This window comes from Tenrec ecaudatus, chromosome 1 (assembly GCF_050624435.1).
Source record: "Tenrec ecaudatus isolate mTenEca1 chromosome 1, mTenEca1.hap1, whole genome shotgun sequence".
NCBI classification, from domain to species: Eukaryota; Metazoa; Chordata; class Mammalia; order Afrosoricida; family Tenrecidae; genus Tenrec; species Tenrec ecaudatus.
Genome location: NC_134530.1, coordinates 59,849,074 through 59,873,513, shown reverse-complemented (window position 1 = coordinate 59,873,513; position 24,440 = coordinate 59,849,074). Strand labels below are relative to the sequence as shown.

The window sequence follows — 24,440 nt, the reverse complement described above, 5'->3', positions numbered from 1 at the left end:
CATTGTATGGTCTATCTCAATTTGTTTATCCATGCACACGTTGACAAGCATTTGTGTTGTTTCTGGGTTTGGGCTCTTACAAATAAAATAATTGTGAACATGTGTATACGCGTCTTCTTCAACTTGTTTTCTTTTGTGTGTTTACTTTGGTTGTGTGTGTTCTACTATCTGATGTTTTATATTAAAAAGGTTTTGTTTTCAGGAAGAAAGGATTTAATCAAACAAGCCAAGTCCCATGTGGTTGCCTCAATGGCAGGCACCAGGAGATCCGGCAGCCCCACTGGCCCTGGCAAACTTGCCCATTGTTTTGTGCAATGATGTCTTCAAAGTCGTTCCCCACTTAACTCACGGACGACCTTGTTGGGCATGCGGTCATCCACCTCAAAGCTCACTGTGTCCAGGATTTTCTTGACCTCCTTGGTGAGGACGGAGGTATTTCCCCTGAGATCTGCCTACAGGTAGGAGGCAACCTAGCACATCTTGGTGGGTGGCTCAGGGAGGGAAAATAAGGCAAGTTTTAAAAATATTTTTTCTTTTCTCTGGGGTTAATGCCTAGGATTGGAGAGGATAGGTTTTCTGGTAAGCACATAACGTTTGAGGAAAAATTTAATTATATATAATTAATATAAAATTTAATTTAAATCTAAGAATGTATTGAATGTTCAACAAATGAGATACCAAAAGGGGAAATAAATTATTATTGCTAAGAAAATTGCACAATTCAATAAAGTAATCTTTCCTATACATCAGTTGCCTACAGATCAGTTCCAAAAACCATGGTAATTATCCTCTTGGGGAGAGGAACTAATAAAAATAATTGGACACACACACACAAATGATTAAATAATCTTTCAGACAAAAGGATAAGATTTGTCATCAGCATACCTACCTTGAAGGTCATAATAGAGGAGAGGTAGGTTTTTAGGTATAATATAAATGAGATAAGATGAAAGTATGAAAAAGATAGAAAACACAATAGAAGAAAATGGGCTAAAGACTTGCATAGCCCCCTTAATATACAATAACAACAACAACAACCAAAGTTCAACTTCCTATTCAACACAGAAACATAAATTGAGATAGCACCACATTTACACCCAAGTATCAACAAGGATGTAGAACAGCTGTAACTCTCACTGGTGGTGAGAGTGTGAACTGGCAGAACCACTTGGCAAGTCCATTCTTGGGTATAATAACAACAGAACTGAAACAGATGAAACCAGACACGAATGTAACAGCTGGAACAGCCAATGGATGGTGGTCTGTTCATGCAGTGGAATACTACACAGCCATAAAAATGAGCTTCCCCCCTTTTTTTGCTACATGCAACAGTAATAAGGAAAGATCTCAGAAGCATAAAAATGAGTGAAAGAAGCCAGACACAAAAGAATATACTCTTCATATTTATATTTGGATAGACTTCAAAACAAACAGAACTATCTATGATGCCATAAGTCAAGACAGTGGCTATCTTTGGACAGAGTGGGCTTCAGTCATGACAGAGAGGGGGCCATTGCAATGGGGGGAGAGCGAATTCTGAGGTGTTGGTAATCTTCTGTTTTCAAAGAACCAGACTGCCACATCTCTTTCCCTTGGATCAAGTGGTGGGTTTGAACTGCCACCTTTTTGCTAGCAAGCAAGCACTTAACCACTGCACCACCAGGTCTCCTACTCCCTCCATAGTAGCATATACTTTTTTGCTTGAGCAAATATACTGAATTCAGACAGGCCTGGATTAAAATTCTAACTTTGTGATTCAGTAACTATGTATTATTCAACCTCTTTGAACTTGTCTCCTCACCACTATTAACCTCAAAGGGCAGGGGCTGGGATTGAAGATGTCAATAAATAAAATGATGAGCACATAACAGGCACTCAGATAACATCAATCTTATTTCCTTCTCTGTCTATCTCATTCCATATTAGAAACAAATTCTTTGAAGAATTAAGTGTTTACCCTTCGGTACCTCCTGCACCTATGAAGAACTTGGCATGTAGCTGATTCTTGATAAATGTTTGAGAAATGACAAATCTGGACAAGAGGCTATTGTGCCTGTGGATAAAACAACCACCTTGTAGTCAAGTTAGCTATATGTAGGATTAGCATTTTGGTAATCTATAAGTTCCTGGAGAATAAGACTGTATTTTATAAACTTCTGTACTGCCCCTGCCACAAGTTAGCAAAAAGACTTTGCTGTGCGAATTTAAAGACAGACTTGTGAGATTGGATCGCCACAGGTTGGATGGTTTGGATGAGTAAGAGCCCTTCTTTGGACAGGCTGTCTGATCATGTAAAGTATGTAGCCATACTGCCCTCTGGAGACTGTACATGTGTCTCAAGATATCCAATTAAGAGCTGCACTCAGGATCCTGGTTAGTCTTATTAAAAAAAATTATATGTGAAGTGTAACTGAGAAGCTCTTGTAAAATTCCCAAGAAGCAATTTCTAAAAATAGACTGTGGACATAAGGAACACAACGTTTTTCCATTATTCTTCCTTCTCAATAAGTTGCTCAAAAGAGGAAATGAGTTTTTAAAAAGGACCATATGTGTTGCCATTGCAGTGTACTCCATATTTATTTGACGATTGGTAGGAAAGAAAAAGAAAAACAGCTTTTGGCACCAGAATGCCAATTTATTCTTTTTTTTGACACATGAACACAAAAATTCCCTGCAGGCCCAGTAAGAAAAAAAAAAAATCAAAATTTCAACAACCATCATCTTATTTCAACATGGGGATCTAACCCCTTCCTTAACAATTTAGAAAGTACCTCGTATTGCTAGAGACATACATCCAGTCCAAATTTAATAAAATACATTTTAGAACATTACAAGTCTAACAATATAGAAACAAAAAATTACACCATTAGCGAAATGAACAAATGCAAACATTTCCAGCCACTAGACAGGGAAAGAGTATGACTATGTCAATAGCAAGGGATAAGAAAAGTATTCATCAATAACAAGACCTTTCATTTTACAAGGAAAAATCCTTGGAGTTGAAACAGAATTGATACAATGCCCTCAATCTCCACTTTCTTAAAATGAAAGCAGAGCTACCACCTTGCTATTGCGCAAGAAAACTTTACAGCACATCCACAAAAGGTCGCTAGGGTCGGGCAGAGAGGGTGAGCCTTGTGAAACTGTCTCTGCACAAAGATTACCTTTTCCTATTGGAAGGGCACGTAGCTGAGCCAGGTAGGTAAGGTCTGAAGTAGGCTGGGCACCAGATCCGAAAGTACAGGCCACAGAAAACATGCCTGCTTATAAATCAACACCTTTGGAAGCAGCAAATAGAATTAACAGTAAGAATGAATACACGTTGCCTGTCCAGACTGCCGGCTGCTTTAAACCAGCGTGTTCGCTTTTAGAAACCGTTCAAAAGGTAACAGCTACCCACAGTAAAACAGAATAGAGTCCACATTTGGGTCTTTATGGCTCTCTGACCTAATCCTTCTCTGCAAATTGTTACGCTTTTTAACATTGCTACATTTAAATCTTTCACACCACATGACAGTGCCTACACAGGCCGCATTGTAAAAAACAAACATACAAACAAACGAAAAACCCAAACACCCTAAAACTACTTCTAGCGAATGCACACCTCCCATTGATTGACACATGCACAACGATTCGGTGAGTTTCAAGGGGTTACGTATTCAAATTGTCAAGCCAAATTAGACAAAAACTATGCATCCAGACTTGGTGGCGACAGTCTTGCCACAACTCTGATTTTGCAACGATTAATCTCTTAAAGATTCACTCCTCAGCAAGTTTTCACCCCCGATAATTCTAGTTCTTCTAGATTTCTTTCCTGTGTCCAAAAGGACAGCATTGCACCCTTACTGGTACGGTTTTCCTATCAAAACAGGCCTCCCGGCTTTTCCTCCACCACACTGAGTTGCCCCAGTTTCGCAGGACTGACTCAGGTCTTACAAACTGTATCGGTCGAGGTCCAGCACACTGCAGGCCAGCCAGTCAGGGCTTCCCAGCGCTGCGCCTTAGCGCCCTGCTCTGTACAGGCCAGGAGATGGGGAGACGCAAGCATTTTCCGTGTGTTACCGACAAGCAACCCCGAGGCACTCAAGTGCAGGGGTGGCAGCCACTGGCCAGCCAGGCAGCCACCACGAGTTCTTCACATGCTGGACTCCGGTAAGTCCTCTTTCTCCTAAAAAACATTTCGATGGGTCCTCCTCGGGTTCAGAGTGGCCATGCGGAAGGGTATTTTTCTGTGCTCTCCCTGAACAAGTGTGAATAGAAGCAGCAGCCAGCCCCTCACCAACATGTCCTGATTTGTATCATCCAAGTGAGGTATTTGGGAAAAAAAAGAAAAAGGAAACTCTTAAGAAATGAACACCTGCCATCTCTTGGCTCCTGCCTATCTTGTGCCTCGGTGACAGAGCTTGGCTTCCATCCCGCTCTCCACAGAGGGTAAGGACCACTGCTCCCATCTTCCAGACTTAGAGGACTCCACAGACAGAGACGCTCAGAACACCAGTCGTAGCAAACACTGCTGGCGCCTCCGATCAACAGCACATGGGAATGTAAACGTCAACATATTTATGTATTTACAAGCTTCTTAAAAGACGGAAGAAAAACCGTGCTTTCTATTGCTGGGGTTTTGAGAAGGCTAGTTTAGAAGACTGGAGTCCGGCTAGTAAGTCGTCGCGAATGAGGGCCTCTAGGAGTCAGAATTGACTAGATGGCAGTGAGTTTTTTTTAATGAGTTCAAGCAAACATGCTTCCCCATGAGATCCAGTGTTTCCCCACCAGCAGTCTCCAAGACAGAGGAGGCAAAATTGTTTGGACCCCGTGGAGCTGTCTCTTCCTCCAGCACCTTCCTCAGTCATATAGAGTGGGGGCTCCAGGCCTTTTATCTCCTCCTCCATCACTGATTCCTAAAGTCCCCAGATAGAGAATTACAAATCAGTCCAATCTGGGCAGGGACACACGAGCTGGAACTACCGAGACTCTATGTAACTGTCGTCCGTTCACAAAGTATTATCTACATTAAATACAGACTATGAGCCCTGGTGCACAATGGTTAAGCTCTCGGCTGCTAACCGAAAGATTAGAGGTTCGAATTCACTAGCTGCTCTGTGGGAGAAAAGGCCCGGCAATCTGGTCTTGTCAGGATTTTAGCCTTGGAAACCCTTCCAGGCAGTTCTACTCTGTCCCAAATGACCGTGACGAGTCAGAACTGACTCGACGGCGTAAAACAACAACAGATATAGGATGCCTTTCCCCCTAGATTTTAACTGAGGCTTGCTTTAGATAACGCTCTTTGTCTAGACGAGAAAGGGATCCCCGGCTCCCTGGGAGTGGAATCCCAAATCTGTTAGGAAACATTAAGCTTTTCTACACAGTTTCAGTTGAGCAAAAGGAAGGAAACCCCACCACGTACATTAGGGTTGAAAGAGAAGCGAAAATTTTGGACTGCACGTAATTGCTGTAACTTTGATCCTCTGGGTAGGCGGGATGACTTGAAATGCTGGTGCATTTTTGCAGTTGCAGCATCATACATGATACCTTAAGGACTGGCAAAGCCTACCCAATAAGGAAGCATCCTGCTTCTAGCTTATTTTAAAACAAAGTGACAAGACACCAACTGTGGCTACAAAACAGGTAAAAATAAGTCTTTAAGAAGGCATGGAAATACATGTCTTTTCTGACCAATTTCTGAAATTGCCAGATTATGATATATAAGAAATAGTTGATAAAATCATACAGAAAGCTCATCTAGAAAACTACACTGTTGGGTGGGGGTGCGGGGAGAAGGGCCCTTAAAAATGTTTATTGCCAAAGTTAACTTCCTATGAGAAAAGTTTAGAAATCATTTAGATCTAACAAACCACACAGCAGCATAAAATGGGCACTTTTGAAAACTTGGAAAAATACTAAAAGCTAATCTTTTCTTTTTTTTTTCAAAGAGGGGGAGACGTGAGTACTTTGACCATGGCAGTGCTATCTGTGACTGTGACATGCATCACACCTGCTTATGTTACACATTCACAATAGTCCACAAAACAGGAGAAGTGCCTGTCTGAGTCTGCAGCCAGATAAATAGTGCAATTGCCTGGCAGCCTGTACTTGCACCAGCACAAGTCTGCAGAGATCAAGAGATAAAGTAGTAAGATTAATAAAACTCTGTAAAACTTTCCAAAAAGTAATGCTCCTTAAAGGCATTTACAGTGGTGAAGTCAGAAATCTCCATTAGCAAGTCTATGGACCCACGTGATCAAATAGGTGGAACTGAAGTAGCTTGTTTGATTTCTCGCTCCCACTTACACGTCCACCCCACTTGATGAATACCAAAACCAGGGAATAATCCTCTTTTATAAGACTAGCGAGATGCTGCGGTGAACACCACAGCTAGCAAAACAGTCCACAGAAACCTTCCCTGGGAGGTCCTTTAGAAAGTTCAGGCTGATCGCCTTTGCACGTTGAGGTAAAAATTCAGTCCAGTGCATCAGAAAAGAGACTCTATGAATATCTATTGTTTTTAAAAAATGGCTCAATTTTGTTGATGCATCAGACAGTGCTGTGAAGTATAGATTCAGTGCAACTATCCCGAGCTGCTGGTAGAAGACCACCTGAAGTCACTGGCTCCATCTAGAGGCAGTAGGCATTTGAAACATTTTGAGGGCTGAGTGGGGCGTCAAATTGGTCGAGTCCTTTTTTTCCCCCTGAAACTCTCAGGCAAAATACATGGTGTGCTGGGTATCGTGGTGGATCTGCACTGCCTTCGCCAAGGCCTGAGGGTCCCGGCCATTGCTCTGTCCAGACACATGACTGCCTTCCGCACTGCAAAGAGAACAACTAAATTAAAAAACAAACAAAAACACAAGTATATTGCAAGGCCATGTCAAAGTTCACATGTTCTAAATAGCACAAATAATGTTGCATCTTAATAAGGTGACCAGACGTCCCGCTTTTGGCAGTACAGTCCTGATTCCTAACAATTTTCCCCGTGTCCCATGGCGTTTTAAAAAAGTCCCGATTTTTGGAAAGAATGCACGACAAGCTAGGGTATATGGTTTTTGGCTGCCATGTGGCTGTTTCGCCAGGATACGAGTTTTAACAATGGTGTCCCGCTTTACCAATGTGAAAATCTGGTCCCCTTAAGATCTTGGACCCAAGTCTCAGCCCCTTAATGATTGAATTATATCTATGCTACTTCTTCTTTTTGTTGTTGTTCAATAGAAAAATGCAATACAATTTATTTAATTGAGTATTGGGAGAATTGGTAAAGTAGTCATCAATACAAATTGTTGCAAGAATTGGTAATATCCCAAATCCTGAACAATACCTAAGTAAGAATTTCTGCTGCCTGTTATATCCAGCTAATTCCTACTCATCCTTCAGTCTTCTTTCAAATGTCAACCCCCCTAGTCGCCTGGAAAAAAAAATCTTCCCAGGCTACACAGTCCAGGTCTGAGCCACCTGGAACCGTTGACCCAGTCCCCTGTGATTAACTTGATAAGAAACCACCAACTTTGCCTATCTTTTCACCACTGTACCTGTATCCCTGGTGCTGGCACATAGTCTACTCATAGTCCCAGTAAATATTTGTCAAGTTGAATTAACGCGCCTAGCTCAGTGCTGGTGCACGGAGACGCTCAGCCCATGTGAGGGTGCCAGCAAGTCTCCTCTTGCTTTCCCCCAAAGGCTGCATGACCCTGTGCAATCCCAACTCCTCTGAACTTTGGTTTCTTGGCTCAATCATAACAACTTCTGATCATCTTTGGCAAAGGAGAAATATGATATAAAAAACTCCATTCACTGTAAATCATCAACCTCCTTGTTATTATTACTCTTATTGTCTAGGTTTATATCTCAGTCATCTTTTACTTCATCCTCTCCTAAGTTATTCACCTGCAATTTTAACAGTCAGCTCTATCTATTCTGCCTCAGGAATGTTATTTTTCATTGAACAAAGACAAGCCTGCTCGCATATACTTTCCCAGCCTCCTCTTGACATGCATTTTTAATGTTCTCCAGCCAAAGAAAACTTGCTGCTATCCAAACATGTCATTTGTTTTCCCTCCTTCGTGTCCACGGTTCCTTCTGCTTGGAAAATCGTTTCCCTCTCTGTAGAGCCAAATCCTGTCCATCCAGTTATGAAATACTCTCTGCCTTTCCTTTGATGCCCCATCACATTAAAAAAAATTTTTTTATCTATACTGCTCTGGGCCAAGTTTTTATATTTTCCTGTATTGTGTCCTACAGTAAAACACAAAATCCCCATGGGCAGGAAACAAGTCTTATTCATTTCAGGACTTTCAGTACCTAGCAGAGTCCTGGGCACACAGTCAATACCAAACAAAGGTACTGAATGAACGCATGTCTATTACAGAATGGAAGGGGCGAAGCCACAGCTGGGCATCTTCCATAATAGCACATCTTCAGCCCTTACAGAAATAGACTTGCAGTGGAATGTCTACTATTTAGCAGCTGAATTTGACTTGGGGAAGAGCCCAGAAACTGCTACATTTCACAGCTGGTCATTTTTTAGGGGGGAAATTAATGCAGAGAGCCTATTTAGGTATTTAGTAGTGGCTCAGTAACAGGTCAAAATGTTTTGAGATCCCTACTTAGGGGTAAGAATGGTCTGACACTCCACCCCTTGACATACACCCAGGTTCACTCGAGTGCATTCTTCCAGATGATACTAAAAACAAAGTGAGCTGGTAAGGACTTCCCCCTTACAGGAGGTGAAACCCACAGGACTCCATAACTGGAGACCAGGCACTGGGCTGTTCACTTTTTGAAGTTACCCAGGCCAAGCCCTGGTGGGGTAGTGGTTACTTGTTGGACTTGGATGCACATAGTTGGCAGTTTGAAACCACCAGCTGCTCTTCGAGAGAAAGAGGAGGCTTGCTAATCCTGTAAACAGTTACAAGTCTTGGACACTCATAGGGACTTGTTATGAGTCAGGATTAACTCGATGGCAGTGAGTTAGGACGAGAGCAGATCTGAAATCCATGGGAAAACCACAGCAGTTCCCAACTAGATTCTTATCCTTGGGCAGACTCCCAATGAGTATAAATAAACAAGTCTCAGCCATTCTGGGACCAAAAGACACCAGCACTCTCAAAAACACGTGCAATTTTTATTTGCTCTTTGCAATCTAAACCCTGCAAGGAAGTTTAAATTTTCCCAAAACTTGTCTACAAGTTACTCATTGTTTAGCATGCTCGTAAACAGGCAGAAAGAGATTGTATGCTGGAGACACTTGCCTGTCATGATCTTTATCCACCAGATGATACCTTGCCCTGAATGCCACCAGGCGGGCATAGTAGGCAGGGGCTGGAATAGAGACGGAGCGTGTGCACCGTACATAGGTGTGGCACAGCTGGTACGTCAGTAGCTGGAGTTCATCTGCAGTAAAGCAGTTGTCATCCCACAAGACCTGGTAATGTGAGGGACGGCTGGTTCCCTGGAGAGAGAGCATGTTATGATGAAGGTATTGCCGATCAGGGATGACTACCTGGGAGAAAGGAAGAATTGAAACCTACTCCTTACACTCAGAAGTATTTTTACCAAGCACACCCAGACCAAAGGGCAACAGCTTTAGGCTATAAGCAGCAACAGAGCTATGCACGGCATCTAAAAACAAGTCTACTCAAGCTAGTTGCTGTATGAGTGTTTACAAATATCGCCCTATCAAAGCAAAGATCTGGACCAGCTTCCAAGTGTACCTGAATTCCTGCATGACTGCAGAGGTAAAAGTCAAACTCTGATGGATGTGTGATGGTACTGTCCACGGTAGTGCCTGCTGGGACATTGCCACTTTTCCCCACCTACCAACAAAAGCAAAAAGTCGTTAGTCATCCAAAGGCCACACTCTGCTCAGACATCCCCCACCACACCCCATCACACTTTTTTCTTTCATGTGTAAGTTGGCAACAAGTTGGCCAACTGCTTGTAAGTATTAAAAACCAGTTTCATTGCTTCTCGGCCTTTTGGCTAAGATCAAGTGCAGTAAAAACCAGATTCATGCAAGGTATAGACTCCTTTGTCATTTTCTGTCACTCCAACCATTTCATCCTTACACGTTTCTTCAAACAAATAGATTCCAGGGCCTCTCTAAGTGGATCCAGTTGGCATACTGGAATGCTGATAGAGAGAAGAGAGGGGGGTGGGGGATACCTTTCACATAGGACAATAAAAGAAATCATAAGATAACCAGATTTGTTCTTAATACAGACTAACCCCACATCTCTGTGGGAGAGAAGATGGCTGAGCAGGCCCCCAAATCCGTTCTGTTTGTATGCCTGGGTAACATTTGTCGATCACCTATTGCAGAAGCAGTGTTCAGAAAACTTGTCATGGATCAAAACCTCTTAGAGAAGTGGATCATTGACAGTGGTGCTGTTTCTGACTGGAACGTGGGCCGGTCACCAGATCCACGAGCTGTAAGCTGCCTAGGAAGTCATGACATTAACTCAGCTCATAAAGCAAGACAGATTACCAAAGAAGACTTTGCCACATTTGATTTTACACTATGTATGGATGAAAGCAATCTGAGAGATCTGACGAGAAAAGGGAATCAAGTTAAAAACTGCAAAGCTAAAATTGAACTGCTTGGAAGCTATGATCCACAAAAACAACTTATCATTGAAGATCCCTATTACGGGAATGACTCTGACTTTGAGACTGTGTACCAGCAGTGTCTTAGGTGCTGCAAGGCATTTTTGGAGAAGGCAAGCTAAAGCTGCACCATTCACTGCTGCTAACGGCCTACTGTGATGAGCACCTTCCCGCGATGCTAAGTAGTGTCAGTTGGAGCCCATGTTAAAGTGTAGTCCTGTTAGTCCCATAGCTCAGAGTCACAGCTACTTCTTCAGTTGACCTACTGTTTCTTCCGTGGAAAATTATTGTAGCTGGAAATCAGTTGTGATTGGCAGAAGAATAAACATTTGATTTATGGGGTAAAAAAAAAATACAGACTAACCCCCGCCCCCCTACTTTCAGTAAAAGTTCAGATGAAGGAATCTTTTACTGGGTCCGCTAAATTCAACAATACAAATCCTCCTATGGGGTCCCTGAGAGAATTGTAGTCACCAGCGTACTTGTGGCGTGGAAGGGGGCATGGAAATAGCCTTTGGACGTGAGAGGCTGGCATTGCGATTCAGCCCTGCAGCTGCGTCCCTTGAACAAGGCATCTTTAGTGCTCAGTCCGATCACCTGTAAACCGAAGTGGTGGATCTCTCACACATTTTCAAATTTCTACAGCCCAAACCTTTGGGTCCCATCTCCAAGGAAGGGAGTGAGAAGAAGGGTGGCAATATATCTACCAAGGAAAAGAGTGAAATCTTGTGTGCTGGTCAGTTTTCATTCTCTCCTATTGTACCGTGGGTTTCAGTCTGAGGACGTCTGTTTAGCAGATAGGCACACATTTGATGGGTCTGCTGCCTAAGTTTTTACATTTACCTGGTGATTGTATGCTAATTTACACAACAGCATCTACGAGTTTAGGGATAGAAAAATTCTTCCATCAAATTTCTCTGTGATCTTGGGGACCACGCTGGACAAGAGAAAATGTCATTGAGTTATAGTGGTTCTGGTATCGGAAGTCAGGTCCCCAAAGCGTATTCTTTAGGAAGATGAGCTCTGCAGTGTATATCCAGCGACCCCTGCTGGCACTGTTAGGGAACTGTTGGACTGCTACCCATCGCCATCGAGGGAGGACGATGAGGCTATCTGCTTCTATCAAGACGTATAGACACAGAAACTTCCCGTAGGCTTGCTAGGAGTCCGAATTGACTTGATGGCAGGGGGTATGGTTTGGGGGTGTCATGGTCACGCACATTTGATAAACACTGGGTTCTCTGGTGGTGCAATGGTAAGTGCTCAGCTGATAACCAAAAAGTCAGCAGCAATTTGAACATAACCACTCTCTGGAGGAGAAAGATACAGTAGGTCTATTTCCTAAAATGAGTTACAGACCTTGGAAACCCTATGGGGCAGTTCTACCAGCCTGTAGGGTTACTGTGAGTCAGAACTGACTCAGTGGCACTGGGTTTGGTTTTGTGATTAGGGTTAACCCAAAGTTCAAAAGACCTTGCTACTGTATGACTTTCTAGACCCTTTATTTTGAAATACATAATTTGATAGAGGAAGTTAAGAGCACATTGTATTTCATTCCATCACACGAATCTCTTGAAAAACACAAACAAATGAAAGCCTAAAGAGGTGATGGCCCAAGGAAAGGGGGAGCAAAACAAATTCAACAATTACTGCGTGAGTGGCCAGGTGCCACACTCGACCGTCGATGCTGGAGACATGAAGGAGAAGGGCACAGACCGCAAACGAACCTGCCCCCCTGCCCTTCATGAAGACCACACTCAGTGAGCCGCAGGGCAATGTAAAAAGGCCACTGTGGGAGACACAGGAAGAGCTGAGGGATGGGGGTACGGATATTTGAGTCATGCCTTATAGATTAAGTAGGAGTTGAGAAGGAGGATTGAATGAAAACCAGGAACACCTTCAAATCTCTCTAAACCCAGGAATGTATGAACAAACTGTCATACACCCATACCAAGAAGTATGACTCTAAGAAAAGGATCCAACTATGGACACACACAATAACTTGGATGAATCTGAAATGCGTAACTTAAGCCACGTAAAAGAACCCAGATGACTCCGAAGGCCTCTTTTTGCCTTCCATTTATATGACTTTCTGGAAAAGGCAAAAGTACAGAGACAGATCAGCGCTTGCCAGGGGGCTGGGGTTGGAGAAGGGTTGGCTACAAAAAGGAGAACCTGGTGTGATGGAATTGTTCTATATTTGAGTGTGCTGGTGCTGACACCACTACCTGCATTTGTGAAAGCTCACAGAACTGTACCCTAAAAGGTAAATGCTGCTCCACGACGTTTTAACAAAACCAGCGAATGCAGGTGGAAGATGAAACTAAAATAGCCTGCCTTGACTCCCTTGGGAAAGTCTTGGGCACTGCAGGAGAATCCTGGGGGATTTCTGCACAGGGGAATGGCACAAGAAGGTCCATATTTTAAAACCCAGCCCTGCCAGCAGGGTGGCAGATGCACCTGTGATGTCGGGATGCAGAAAGGGAGACAGCTAGGAGTGACCTGCAACATGGCAGAGTTGTGCCTAGGGCAGTGGGAGCACAAAGGAGGGAGGAATTGGCAGGAGAGAGATTTCGGGACAGATCACAGAGGGGAGATTTGACCAGCTGGGTGTGGGGAAGGAGGAGAGAGCTTAAAGACAACTCTGAAGGTTCTCGTTTGCCAGTCTTGGTATAGTGTGATGCCAACTGAGAGGCGGTAAGGAAGCTAGGGGGAGGAATGCAAACTGGATGGAGATAGCACAGTAAGCAGAATGCCTGGATGTGTTTTGCTTGAAATGTTTATTGTAGACTTGTCAAATATTCCAGTTGCCTCCCACCAGCGTCCATCCCTGGGGTAGGGGGTGGATTATATACCTCCACCCACTTACCTGGGCGTGGGAAGTGCTTGTGTGACTTGCTATGGCTAATGTAGCCTGAAATGTGCTACTTCTGAGCAGCAGCTTTAAGAACCAGCTTGCCGCTGGACCTGTCCCTTTCCCTCCCCCTCTGCCACAAAGCCTGGCGAGGTTACAGAGATGCTTCTCTGTCAGCCTAGGCTCCAAAGGGAGGACATCAGGGTCACAGCTGCAGCAGACCTGCAGTGAACATGTGAAGTCACTGGGATTTTGTTTTGTTTGGTTACCACTGCACAGGCTAGTCTGATACACCACTTTTAGGGCATCTAAGTAGATATGTCGGGGAGATGATTGGAAGTGCAGATGAGGAGTCACATAGAGAGATTTGGGGCTGGAAACGCAGATTTAGGAATCTATAAGCAAAAAATAAAAAATAAAAGGACCCCTGGTGGTGCCATGGTTAAGCACTCAACTGCTAGCTGAAAGGCTGGCAGTTCAAACTCATTCACTAGCTCTGTGAGGGAAAAGACTGGGTGATCCGCTCCTGAAGAGATTACAGCCTAGAATATGCTAAGGGACAGCAGTTCTACTCTGTCTTATGGGGTCCTCACGGGTCAAAACGCAGACTTGATGGCAAACAGAAACAAGTAAACAAATAAGTAAACTCAGAAAAGTGGATGGGATGAAGGAGAGTTGAGACTGAGAAGAGAAGAGGGAGAAGTAGGAAATGCGAGGTAACATCCCTCTTTAGTGGACGGAAGGAGGAGGAGAAGTCAGAGAAAGCCTCCTCCGGGAGGTGGACAGTAGACCTTGAAAGTCATAATGCTAAGGCCAAAGGAGGCGCATGATTTTCTTAAGTTTCACAAAGAGGTCAGCATGGGAAGCTGACAAGTGCCCATCTGGATCTGAAGTGAGCAAGTCATTGAGAGAACACCATGGAGCTACCTTGGCAGCAGAGAACACAGTATGGTACAAGAAAGCAAGCCAAGGATTTGTTTCCTAAAAGTTTGATCATGAAAGGCAAAGCAAGATGGCAGGTGGACCGAGGGGGAAGTGGGCAAAGGGGTGCTTATTGGGACAGCTGAAGAAGACTTGAGCTACTTGGCAGGGGGAGGGTAGAGTTGACAACAGAATGGAAAGGATTGAACGCTTTGAAAAATAATAGGTAACCACTGAAGCCAGATTCTAGAAAAAGCACAAAGGATTAGCACCGAAGCACAGGTGGGAGGGGGACATATACAGGAGAACATTTTACTAAGTGGAGGAGCAGAAACTGAGAAAATTCACCTCTAGATCTGTTTTCTGGGGGAAAATAGAAAATGATATTTGCTAGCAATTAAGGCCTCATGGACAGGGAAGGGACTGAGAAGACTATAAAGATTTAGGGCAGATGCTTTGGGGAAAAGAGTAAATTAAAGAAATGCAAAGTCGTACTCTATGCCTGGCTAGATTTCCTCTCTTACGTTTCTTCTCTCTCTCTCTTATATTTCTAATAGGTTTATTATTAAACAAATGATTTTTCTCTCTCCTCTGTAAATGCAAAGCCAGTGAACAAGTTGACAAGTCGAATATTGACAAGATGGAGATTTAATAGAGAATTGAGGACGTTGAGGTGCATTACAGATGCAGTATAAACCAAGGGCTGAGACTGTCCATCTCAAAAGATTAATAGTGTCTTTACTCTCAGACACTAAATGGCAAAGAAAAAAATTATGAAAATAGCCCGGGTTTTTAGAAAGATAACCCAGTTCATAAAACAAGCCAACACAGAGATGACAATAACAGATGAGGAGGGGCTAGCAGGGCTGTTTTATACTCAAAGCTTATGCAAGAGTTCAGAGAATTTAGATTAGCAAAGCCCTAGAAGAACTATTGACTCAGAGTTTGGGCAATTTAGAAGATAGGTCTCTTAATCCTAGCTGATTAGTGGACCCATGGCGCAAGGATAAGAGAACGATGTTTCACTAATGACCCAGAAAAGACAGAGAAATAGCTCAGTCTAGGATGGGAGACAGAAACTATGGACTACTCAGAAATCATCAGAGTGACAATGCAAGGGTCTAATCTCCTTGGACAAGATAAAATAATGTCATCAACCGAAACCAAATCCCCAGTGCTGTGGTATCGATTCCGACTCATAGCAACCCAGACAGACAGAGTAGACCTGCTGTGATCTGTGTGGAAGAGGACCTGCCACACCTTTCTCCCTCGGAACTGCGGGTGACCCGAACAGCTGATCTTTTGGTTGGCAGCCGACTGCTTCACCAGCAGGACTCTAAATAATGCCATAAGCAAGATCAGAGGAGCAAAGTGACTCAACTTTATGTGTCTGTAACTGGGTGGCCCAAACATTGCGTGGTCCACTACTAACTGAACGGTTGTTGCTTCCAAAAGGTCACTGCCTTGACCCCTGTGGACCAGTTCTGCTCTGTACGAACGGGGTCACCATTCGACAGGACTAACTAGACAGCAGCTGGTTACCGATCTTTGCTATCCAGAGCTGCTATGACAGAAATTCCACAGCAGGTGGCTTGAATAAACAGGTATTCCCTTTCTCACAGTTTAAGAGGCCGGAAGTCTGAATTCCACATGCCAGTGCCAGGGGACACTTGCTATCTCCATTGGCTCTGGAGGAAGGTCCTGTCTCTTCTGCGGCGGCTTCCTGGTTCTTTGATCATCTTCATGTGTCCTGGCATCTATTTTAAACCATTTCTGCTTCTCTTGCTTAATCTCTTTTATATTGCGAAAGAGATGAGCTCAACACACACCTGATACAGATCCTGCCTCATCAATCTAACCAAGACCACGCACTTCCACAGACATATTGTTAGGTGCCCTTGGGTTGGTTTTGAAACCATAGCGACGCTACGCGTAATTGCTTGGTCCTCACAATTGTTCCTATGCTTGAGCCTACAGGCATACAGGGGAGGAATTATAATCTATATGAGGATTTGGGTTAGGGGGCACAATTCAAGCCACAACGTTACTTTACCTAGTTTCGATATAATATCAAATCGTAAGTAGAGGAATAACATAAAATGCCTTATGTCAAGTGCCCAAAGTTAACATTCCTTCATTAATTTAAACAAATATTGTTCTTAACCCTATTTTACAGATGGGAAAATATTGTGGCTTACAGGGCAAAATAAACCAGCCATATAGTTAGAAAGTATAACATCATAAGCATTCAATGTTTGTGTCCTAAAACTCCACTGCATTGGAGTAAAGCAGTTTGGAACAGAAATCCCCCTTTGTATCCTAGAGCCTCGGCTCAGACACTGACCACAAAGAGGAGCAAATGCTACTGAAGTCTAAATAAATAAGGCCTTCCTTTGAGAGTTGCCTGTGTGACCACAGTGAACCACATGTGTTTCTGACTCCTGAGACTCTCTCACTGCCATCAAGTCAATGCCGACTCAACGCAACCTCACAGGACAGAGGAGCCCTGCCCTCGGGGGTTCCTGAGATTGTAGATGTTAATGCAGAGTGGCTGGTGGTTCTGAACTGCTGACCTTTCAAATAGCAGTCCAACTTGTAACCACTATGCCACCAGGGCTCCCAAACTCCAGATATGACCACTTCTATCACACAGAGAAACATCCCATCCTGAATCCTTGCATCTTTCAGAATTGATAACTGAGCTCAAGTGGAGTTCATATTATGTATGAAATGGTTAATAGGCACTTTCAACTTTTAGATTTAAAAAATGATCTATACATCCATTCGTAAAACACATCCACCTGCAACAGCCTGCCACAAACAAGGCTGATACTAGGCTTCTTACCCTTTCTGTTTTGTCTGCACAGAAGAGTCTCGTGTGATGTCTTTTCTGCACCACAATGTAGGTTATACCCGGCCGGTAATCTTCTTCCAGGCTAATACACGCCTTTCGGATTGCAATTAGTTCTGGCCAAGCTACCTAGGAGTAAGAAATGGAATTATGTTTCATTGAAAACTCTCCTAGCGGCTCCCAGATCTGATTGTTCAGAGGGGAGCAGATGGGCAGAGGTGCCAAGAGACTTCGGAAGCCCAAAGAGCAACACTGGTATAACGAGCGCGCACCTGTTTCATCTGTCCCTCAGATACTCCTCCGCGGTAATAGATGATCCGAGTGGGCTTGAAGCGGGTGGATTTGTAGAACTGGATCAGTAGCTCTCGAACCATGTTAGTCAGGTCCTGGATTACCTCCTGACTGTAGAGAAGCTCCTGGGAGAGTTCTTGACGTGAGGTCTGCACCCGAACGGTGGCGCAGTACCGGCTGGGGTGGCCGTCCATACTGCCAACCACGGCAGCAATGGAGGGCTTCTTCCCATCGCCCGCAGGGGGGTGCGTGACGTCGGCCCCCAGGAAGATGACCGGCTGCTGGAACACTGAGGGCCTGCTCAGATTTAAGGAGACGTTGCTGCCATCAGGCACATATAAGAAGATGTTTGTGTTTAGTAAGCCTGCCAGGTATCATCACAGGCGTAATTTCATGAAAGGTGAATAAAGACTTGTGTCCACTGAGACACAACTTTAATACCCACCAAGTATCTGTAAGGTGAGCCCTGGTGGTGTAGTGGTTACACGTGGACCACAAGGTCAGCAGTTTGACACCACCAGTCCCTCCCCAGGAACAAGAGAAGGTTTTCCACTCCTGTAAAGCATGACAGTCTCAGACACCCACGGGGGCAGCTCTACCCTTAGAGGTTTGCTGTGAGTTGGAATCATCTCAGTGGCAGTGAGCTTGTTTGTTTGTTTTGAAGTATCTGTTTAAGGAGCCTTGGTGGCACTGTGGTTAAGTGCTTGGCTATGGACTGAACGGTCAGCAGTTCCAACCTCCTACTTGCTCCGTGGGAGGAAGAGGAAGCTGTCTGCTCCTGTAAAGATTTACAGTCTTGGAAACCCAATCTGGTAGTTCTACTCTGCCCTACGGGGTCACTCTGCGTGAGAATCACCTTGAAGGCAGTGGGCATTTATCACTGATATCACACATTTAACTCATTTGTTTTATGGTCTAATCCTTTCCCCTGAGGATGTAAACCCTCTGAGGGAAGGAATTTCGTTTTGTTCTGTCTTGTTCACTGTAGTGGCCCCAGTGCCTGGAACATGGCCGGGCATTCCGTTTATTGGCTTCTCATAAACAAGCTGTTGAAAAATTGAACTCATCGTGTGACACTGAGCGCTCAATCTACAGGATCTGTTCGCGAAAAGCCAAGATTCAGCAGGGTAAGCGGAAAGAGGACAGAGATTGTGAGGATGGGACAGGACAGGCAGTGTTTCTGTCTGCTATACATAGATTCGCTGAGTCAGAGCCGATGGGACAGCACCTAACCACACACACAGCGGCGTGAAAGGCAAAACGCAGACTAGATGGAGGGTCTGAGGATGTAAATGTCTGCGGAAGCAGACTGTCTCACTTTCCACCCATCCAGGGACTGGTGGGCTCAAACTGCTGACCACTTATTTATCAGCCCAGCGCACCAATGAGAATTTCTTATAGAACCACCCCCTCTGTTCCCATTGCCTTAGTTTGAGCTTAACAAAACAGGAGGAAAGCTCAGCCTAGATGCTTACCTTTGATGAGGCACAAGCACATTGTTAATTCCTCCGAGCTTGGCATTGATCTTCAGACAAAGATTGGAAAGGGTCTGGGGAGAGGTCTTCACGACATTTTTCACTTGAACACACTGTGTGGCCATGCCCAGTAGGGTATCTCCAACGCGTTTCACCTCCGCTACAAAAATTAATTAATATGATAAAATGATCAATAAAAAATAAATTAAAATAAATAAACTAAAATAAAATTTTTTTTAATGTTCATATGTTTTCCTAATGATTAAGAATGAAGGGGTGGGGTCACTCATTAACTTTATAGTGTATCTACTTACGTACTGTACACGGGGCTACATGCTCCTTTTTTGTCAGCTCGTTCATCTAGAAACCCCTGGGCGTTTCCCCTCCCAGTTTGCATAGCCTCTCCTCACTTTTTTCCTTCCCTCCCTCCAGCGGGTTCCCTTTACAAGTTGACGCTGCCTGCCACCACTGTCTGACCTTCCTTTCCCACAGGACTGCACTGCAAAGGAACCAGTCTCCCCAGCCGGACTCCCTCTCTGTAGACAAGCCAGCCCTTTGAATTCCAAAAGCTGATTTGTGTCCTCTACCCCCGCCCTCCTTGTCTAGACACTGGGAGATAAACAGAAAATAGTAACAAAAGAAGCAAATGTAGGGAGGGTTGAAGAAATTTTAAGAAGTTCAAGCTGCTGGTTTATAGTTCCTAAGGCCCTTAAATGATAGCCAAAAAGAACTTTGTGTCATTCTTAAAACAGATACAACCTAATCACTTCTCAGCCTTTTGACTAAGATCAAGTGTAAAACAGATACAAACAAAAGTGATCCTTTTCTGGAAGTGCCAGGCTCGCCCACTCATCCTCGTGTACTTTTCTCCAAACCTGTGCAGTTCTCCTGCTCTGCCTCTACAGACCGGAGTGCATTGCACTGCTTGCCCCTCAGACCCACTGCCCCACCCAGGGTCGGGTAGGGCCCCAGAGCTGGTTGTGGCTCAGCTGTTAGTTGCAGATGTACACAACCTCCAGAGCGCCCCTCTCCCTCTGGCACGAGGACAATATTCCACAGAACAGGAATGAAAACTCAACTGGTGTTGCTTTGAGTCTCTTGAAGTTTGGGGCTGTTCGCTATACCCTAGACTATTCTGACTGATACAGCTACCATTTGTTAAAACGACCACAGCTCATTCAGCAATAGACAACAGTCCATACCATACACGGGTGTCTTTCCAGGCAAGATAACTACGATTAGCTGCAGGCCCACATAAGTCATCTTCAGGTGCTTAAACATGGGCTCCACGCTGTCGGCCCCCTGCGCATACTTGCAGAAGCACGGCTGGCCCTGGATGGGCATCCCTGCGTCCTTGGAGATCTTACGTAGCTGATCAGTGAAACTCCTGTGAAAACAGAACCAGTGACCCACTGCTTCCATGAAAGAAAACATTTTAGGGAGGTTAGTTCTTAATTTCCTCCTAAGAACTGTTCTCAGTTCTGTCAATTCTTCTCACTGCCATTGAGTCAATGCTGATTCATAGCGACCCCTGTGGGTTTCCAAGGCTGTAACCGTTACGGGAGTAGAAAGCCTTGTCTTTCTCCCAAAGACTGCTGGTGTTGGCCAAAATTAAAAGCCACAATAACAAATTTAACTTGGCTGCCCCAAACAGGCTAGCAGTTGCATACTACAATGATAGCTCAGAAGGATCTGTATTATTAAGCTTTCAAGTTATCATTTAAATTTTTTATTAATATGTAAGTCATAACATTCCACAGTTCAATCACGTCAAGCAAAATTGTGCCATTGCTACCATAATCAGTTTCCAAACATTCTCTTTCTACATGGACCCCTTGACGTCACCTCCCTTCACCCCTCCTCCACAGCCCTGAGTCTACTTGGAGTCTCTAGAGCAGAGGTTCTCAACCTTCCGAATGCCGAGACCCTGTCATACAGCTTCTCATGTGGTGGTGACCCCCAACCTAAAATTATTTTCATTGCTACTTCATCACTGTCATTGTGCTACTGTTATGAATCGTCATGTAAATATCTGATATGCAAGATGCATTTTCGTGGTTACAAATTGAACATAACTGAAGCATACTGATGAATCACAAAAACAATATGTAATTCCATATTGTGAAATATTTATTTCTAATGACAAATCAATGAAATTTTGTCTTGAAGCATGGTGTCGCATGGATCACAGTTTTCAAGCCGGTTACTCATAGCCAAGTGTATCTGCATGTGGGTGGACCCGTCTGGAGAGGATAGAGGAGCGGTGTCTGGGTTCCTAAGACCATCGGAAATATGTGTTTTCCAATGGTCTTAGGCGACCCCTGTGAAAGGGTCCTTTGTTCCCCCCCAAAGGGTCGTGACCCACAGGTTGAGAACCGCTGCTCTATAGGTTCATCAGTCCTGGGTTTCATTTATTTTTAACATTTAACTAAGTATGTCTCAACTGGGTCTCAGGAACCAGAGGAGCATGGCTATTCAACAACAGGTTCAAGTCAGTCATGCTGGCACAGAGAAAAGCAAGGTCAAGGGGTACCTGAACAGTCGCGTATGCTTGTGCTCCACTGACAACCCAGAAACACAAGGTCACAAAACAAGTGTACTTAGATTCATGCAAACACACTAGGTTCAACACGAAAACCAATGAAATCATCCCCGCTGTACACCAGTGATCACTGCAGCATTTTTCATAACAGTCAGAATGAGAAAACAATCAAAGCATCCAGCCACAGGCGGATGAATAAACAAAACACGATCTACACGTACACGGACTACTACTCGGCCGTAGGAGAAATGAAACCCTGATGGGTATCACCACACGGACGATGAACTTTGAAAGCATGCTGATTGGATTACGTCAGTGGATTAAGTCACAAAAGGACAAAACATTAAGTAGTAAAATCTATAGAAACCAAAAATTACTAGTGATGACCAGAGGTGGGGAGGAAGGGAGCATTGACTTCAGGCGAGCAGGGGGCAATGGTTTGGAAAGGGGCAGTGAGATAGTGGCACAACTTGAAGACTATAATCAATATCACGAAATGATATAGATGCAGAAATGATGGGGGGGATCACTTTAAAAGAATACAATTCATTTTGAATTTTAAATTGAATTGTCAATTTTGGCATTACTTCCACAATGTGTTCTCCAAGGTCCACAGTTCAAAAGTGTTCTGCAAGGTCCACAGTTCAAAACTGTCGGCTGCTCCGTGCAAGAAAGGTGAAGCTTTCTCCTCCAGTAAAGAGTTACAATCTCAGGAATCCATGGGGCCAGTTTTATCCTGTCCTATAGGGTCACATTGAGTCGGACTCAATGGCAGTGAGTGAGGTATCTAAAGCTTTCAAATAATTTCTTTTGTGCATTTGCCAATATTTCTTTTATTTTTTTATTAAATACTTTTATTGGGGGCTCTTACATCTCTTGATACAATCCATACATCCATCCATTGTGTCGAGCACATTTGTAACTATGTTGCCATCATCATTTTCAAAGCATTTTCTTTTCTACTTGAGCCCTTGGTATCAGCTCCTCATTTTTCACCCTCCCTCTCCAGCCTTCCCTCTCTCATGAACCCTTAATAAGTTATAGATTATTTTCATCTCTTACATCATCCTCTGTCACCCTTCACCTACTTTTCTGTTGTTCGTCCCCCTGGGAGGGGGTTATATATTGATCCTTGCGATCGATTCCCCCTTTCTCCTCCCACTTTCCCCTTATTCTTCTGGTATCTCTACTCTCCTTGTTGGCCCTGAGAGGTTTATATACCCTGGATTCCCTTGTTTCTGGCTCTTATCTGTAGCAGTGTGAATGTCCTGGTCTAATCCGATTTGTATGGTAGAACTGAGGTCATGATAGTCGGGGGCGGGTGAGGGAGGGGGGAGCATTAAATTTGCTAGTATTTCATCGGATTCTTTTCTTTTATATAGATAGCTCCATCTGTAAACTGTGATTGGAAAGTCTGAGTCAGTGACCCTGCAGTCAAACAAGCACTCTAGCAAATTAAAATTATAAAAATAAACTCATTTTTATTTTAGTTGAGATGATACAATTAGTATCAAAGAAGGTGAGCTGTGGAAACTTCATCAAGAACTCAAGAGTCGCCAACCAGCACTGGCTGCTTCAAGCTGATTAGTCACGCACATTGTTGTGCTAAATGGAAGAACCCGAGTCAGATTCTCAATGGAACTCCCAGGTTTGAAATGTGAAGGATACAGGGTCTGTTCCATACAGTCAGATGATGTCATGATAACAATCAGGGATTTAGTTCCAGGCCACACAACACTATTCACATCAAAAACAGCCTTTCCTACCACTGCAAAGATACTCACTTGAGCAAATCTTCCCTGCATTGTTTCTGAGGTGCAAAGCAAGCAACGGCCCACACTTTAATTTCAATGCCAGCATAAAACTGCTTTCCTCGCATGTCCCAGACACCCTGGTTGGGTGTAGCGACCGTTTTATTCTTCAAAAAAAGAAAGAATGAAAGACATTATAATCCAAGACCACCTATTACTGGTAGGTGATAAACCCTTTTTGGTCTTTACCAAAAGGAAAGTAAACAGAAACACACAGAATACCCAAAACTAAAGGCCAATCCAGTGTGTTATGGTGTGAAACCCTTGGATCATTCTGCTTTCACCTGGTAGTGGGTGAAGCTTACGTAATAAACCGGAAAGCTTACCCGGCCTCCGTATTGTAGCATCGGTGCTGGGAGCACCCTGCCTGTGAGCTCTGTCATTTCATTGTGGACAACGATGCCAAACTCTTTAAGGTATGGATCAGGTCCGCCCACCATGCTGTTACTCTTCACCTAGAGAACAGGAAAGCCTGCAGAGATCAAAACCAAAGAGGAACTGCGCCCCGTCAGGAACTGTCTACATCTTTTCCCTTCCATCTGAAAGTTAGCTTATCTTGAAGACCATGCCTTACTGACCAGCCTGCTGATTTCTTCCTGTCGGTCAGGAGCGGACCTTGCGGTTGCTTTGATCATAGTAGAAGTCTGATTGTCTGTGAGCTTCTTTATACAGCGCTGTCCTGCCACTATGTTGCAGACCTGGAGAGAGGCAACGAGAACTCAGAGGGGGGCACTGGACTTCTACATCCTTGGCCTTTGTCAAATTAACTGTCAATCGCATAGCTAATCTCTAGTAAAATAAAAAGTCCATTACACAGTGAAGTTAGATAGTCAAAATGCTATAGGAATTGGTCTCAAATTCCACCACTAGTTTAGAACAAACTTTTAAACAAAATAACTGGTTCAAAAAGTTGCCAGATTGGTAAAAGAAAAGAAGATTGTTACGCTTACCTCAAGGGGCAAGTATGTATGTTTTTGTTCTTGTCCCACTTGGAGACAGGGAAGATGAGGGTATTTCAGCTGCAGGCTGTACTTTTGCTTAAAATATTGAGCTACTGTACATTCCATAGCTTGACCATTTTCTAGCTGTAAAGGAAATCTGG

At 43.9% G+C, this 24,440-nt stretch overlaps 1 protein-coding gene and 1 pseudogene across 1 annotated transcript in view; one reads left to right on the top strand and one right to left on the bottom strand.

Annotated features, from left to right (window-relative positions):
- Nucleotides 1-914: 914 nt before the first annotated feature.
- AGO4 (argonaute RISC component 4) overlaps nt 915-24,440 on the bottom strand; it is a 47,078-nt gene continuing 23,552 nt past the window's right edge. Inside the window, exons 8-18 of the mRNA XM_075553846.1 lie at nt 24,289-24,436; nt 23,917-24,036; nt 23,665-23,793; nt 23,312-23,445; nt 20,188-20,372; nt 18,986-19,145; nt 17,492-17,807; nt 17,214-17,348; nt 9,702-9,803; nt 9,240-9,439; nt 915-6,804 (exon numbers count right to left, since the gene is read on the bottom strand). Of these exons, the coding sequence (XP_075409961.1) occupies nt 6,696-6,804; nt 9,240-9,439; nt 9,702-9,803; nt 17,214-17,348; nt 17,492-17,807; nt 18,986-19,145; nt 20,188-20,372; nt 23,312-23,445; nt 23,665-23,793; nt 23,917-24,036; nt 24,289-24,436 (1,738 nt within the window). The 3' untranslated portion in view covers nt 915-6,695. The remainder of the gene's footprint in view (nt 6,805-9,239; nt 9,440-9,701; nt 9,804-17,213; nt 17,349-17,491; nt 17,808-18,985; nt 19,146-20,187; nt 20,373-23,311; nt 23,446-23,664; nt 23,794-23,916; nt 24,037-24,288; nt 24,437-24,440) is intronic.
- LOC142434420 (low molecular weight phosphotyrosine protein phosphatase pseudogene) lies at nt 10,225-10,946 on the top strand (annotated as a pseudogene).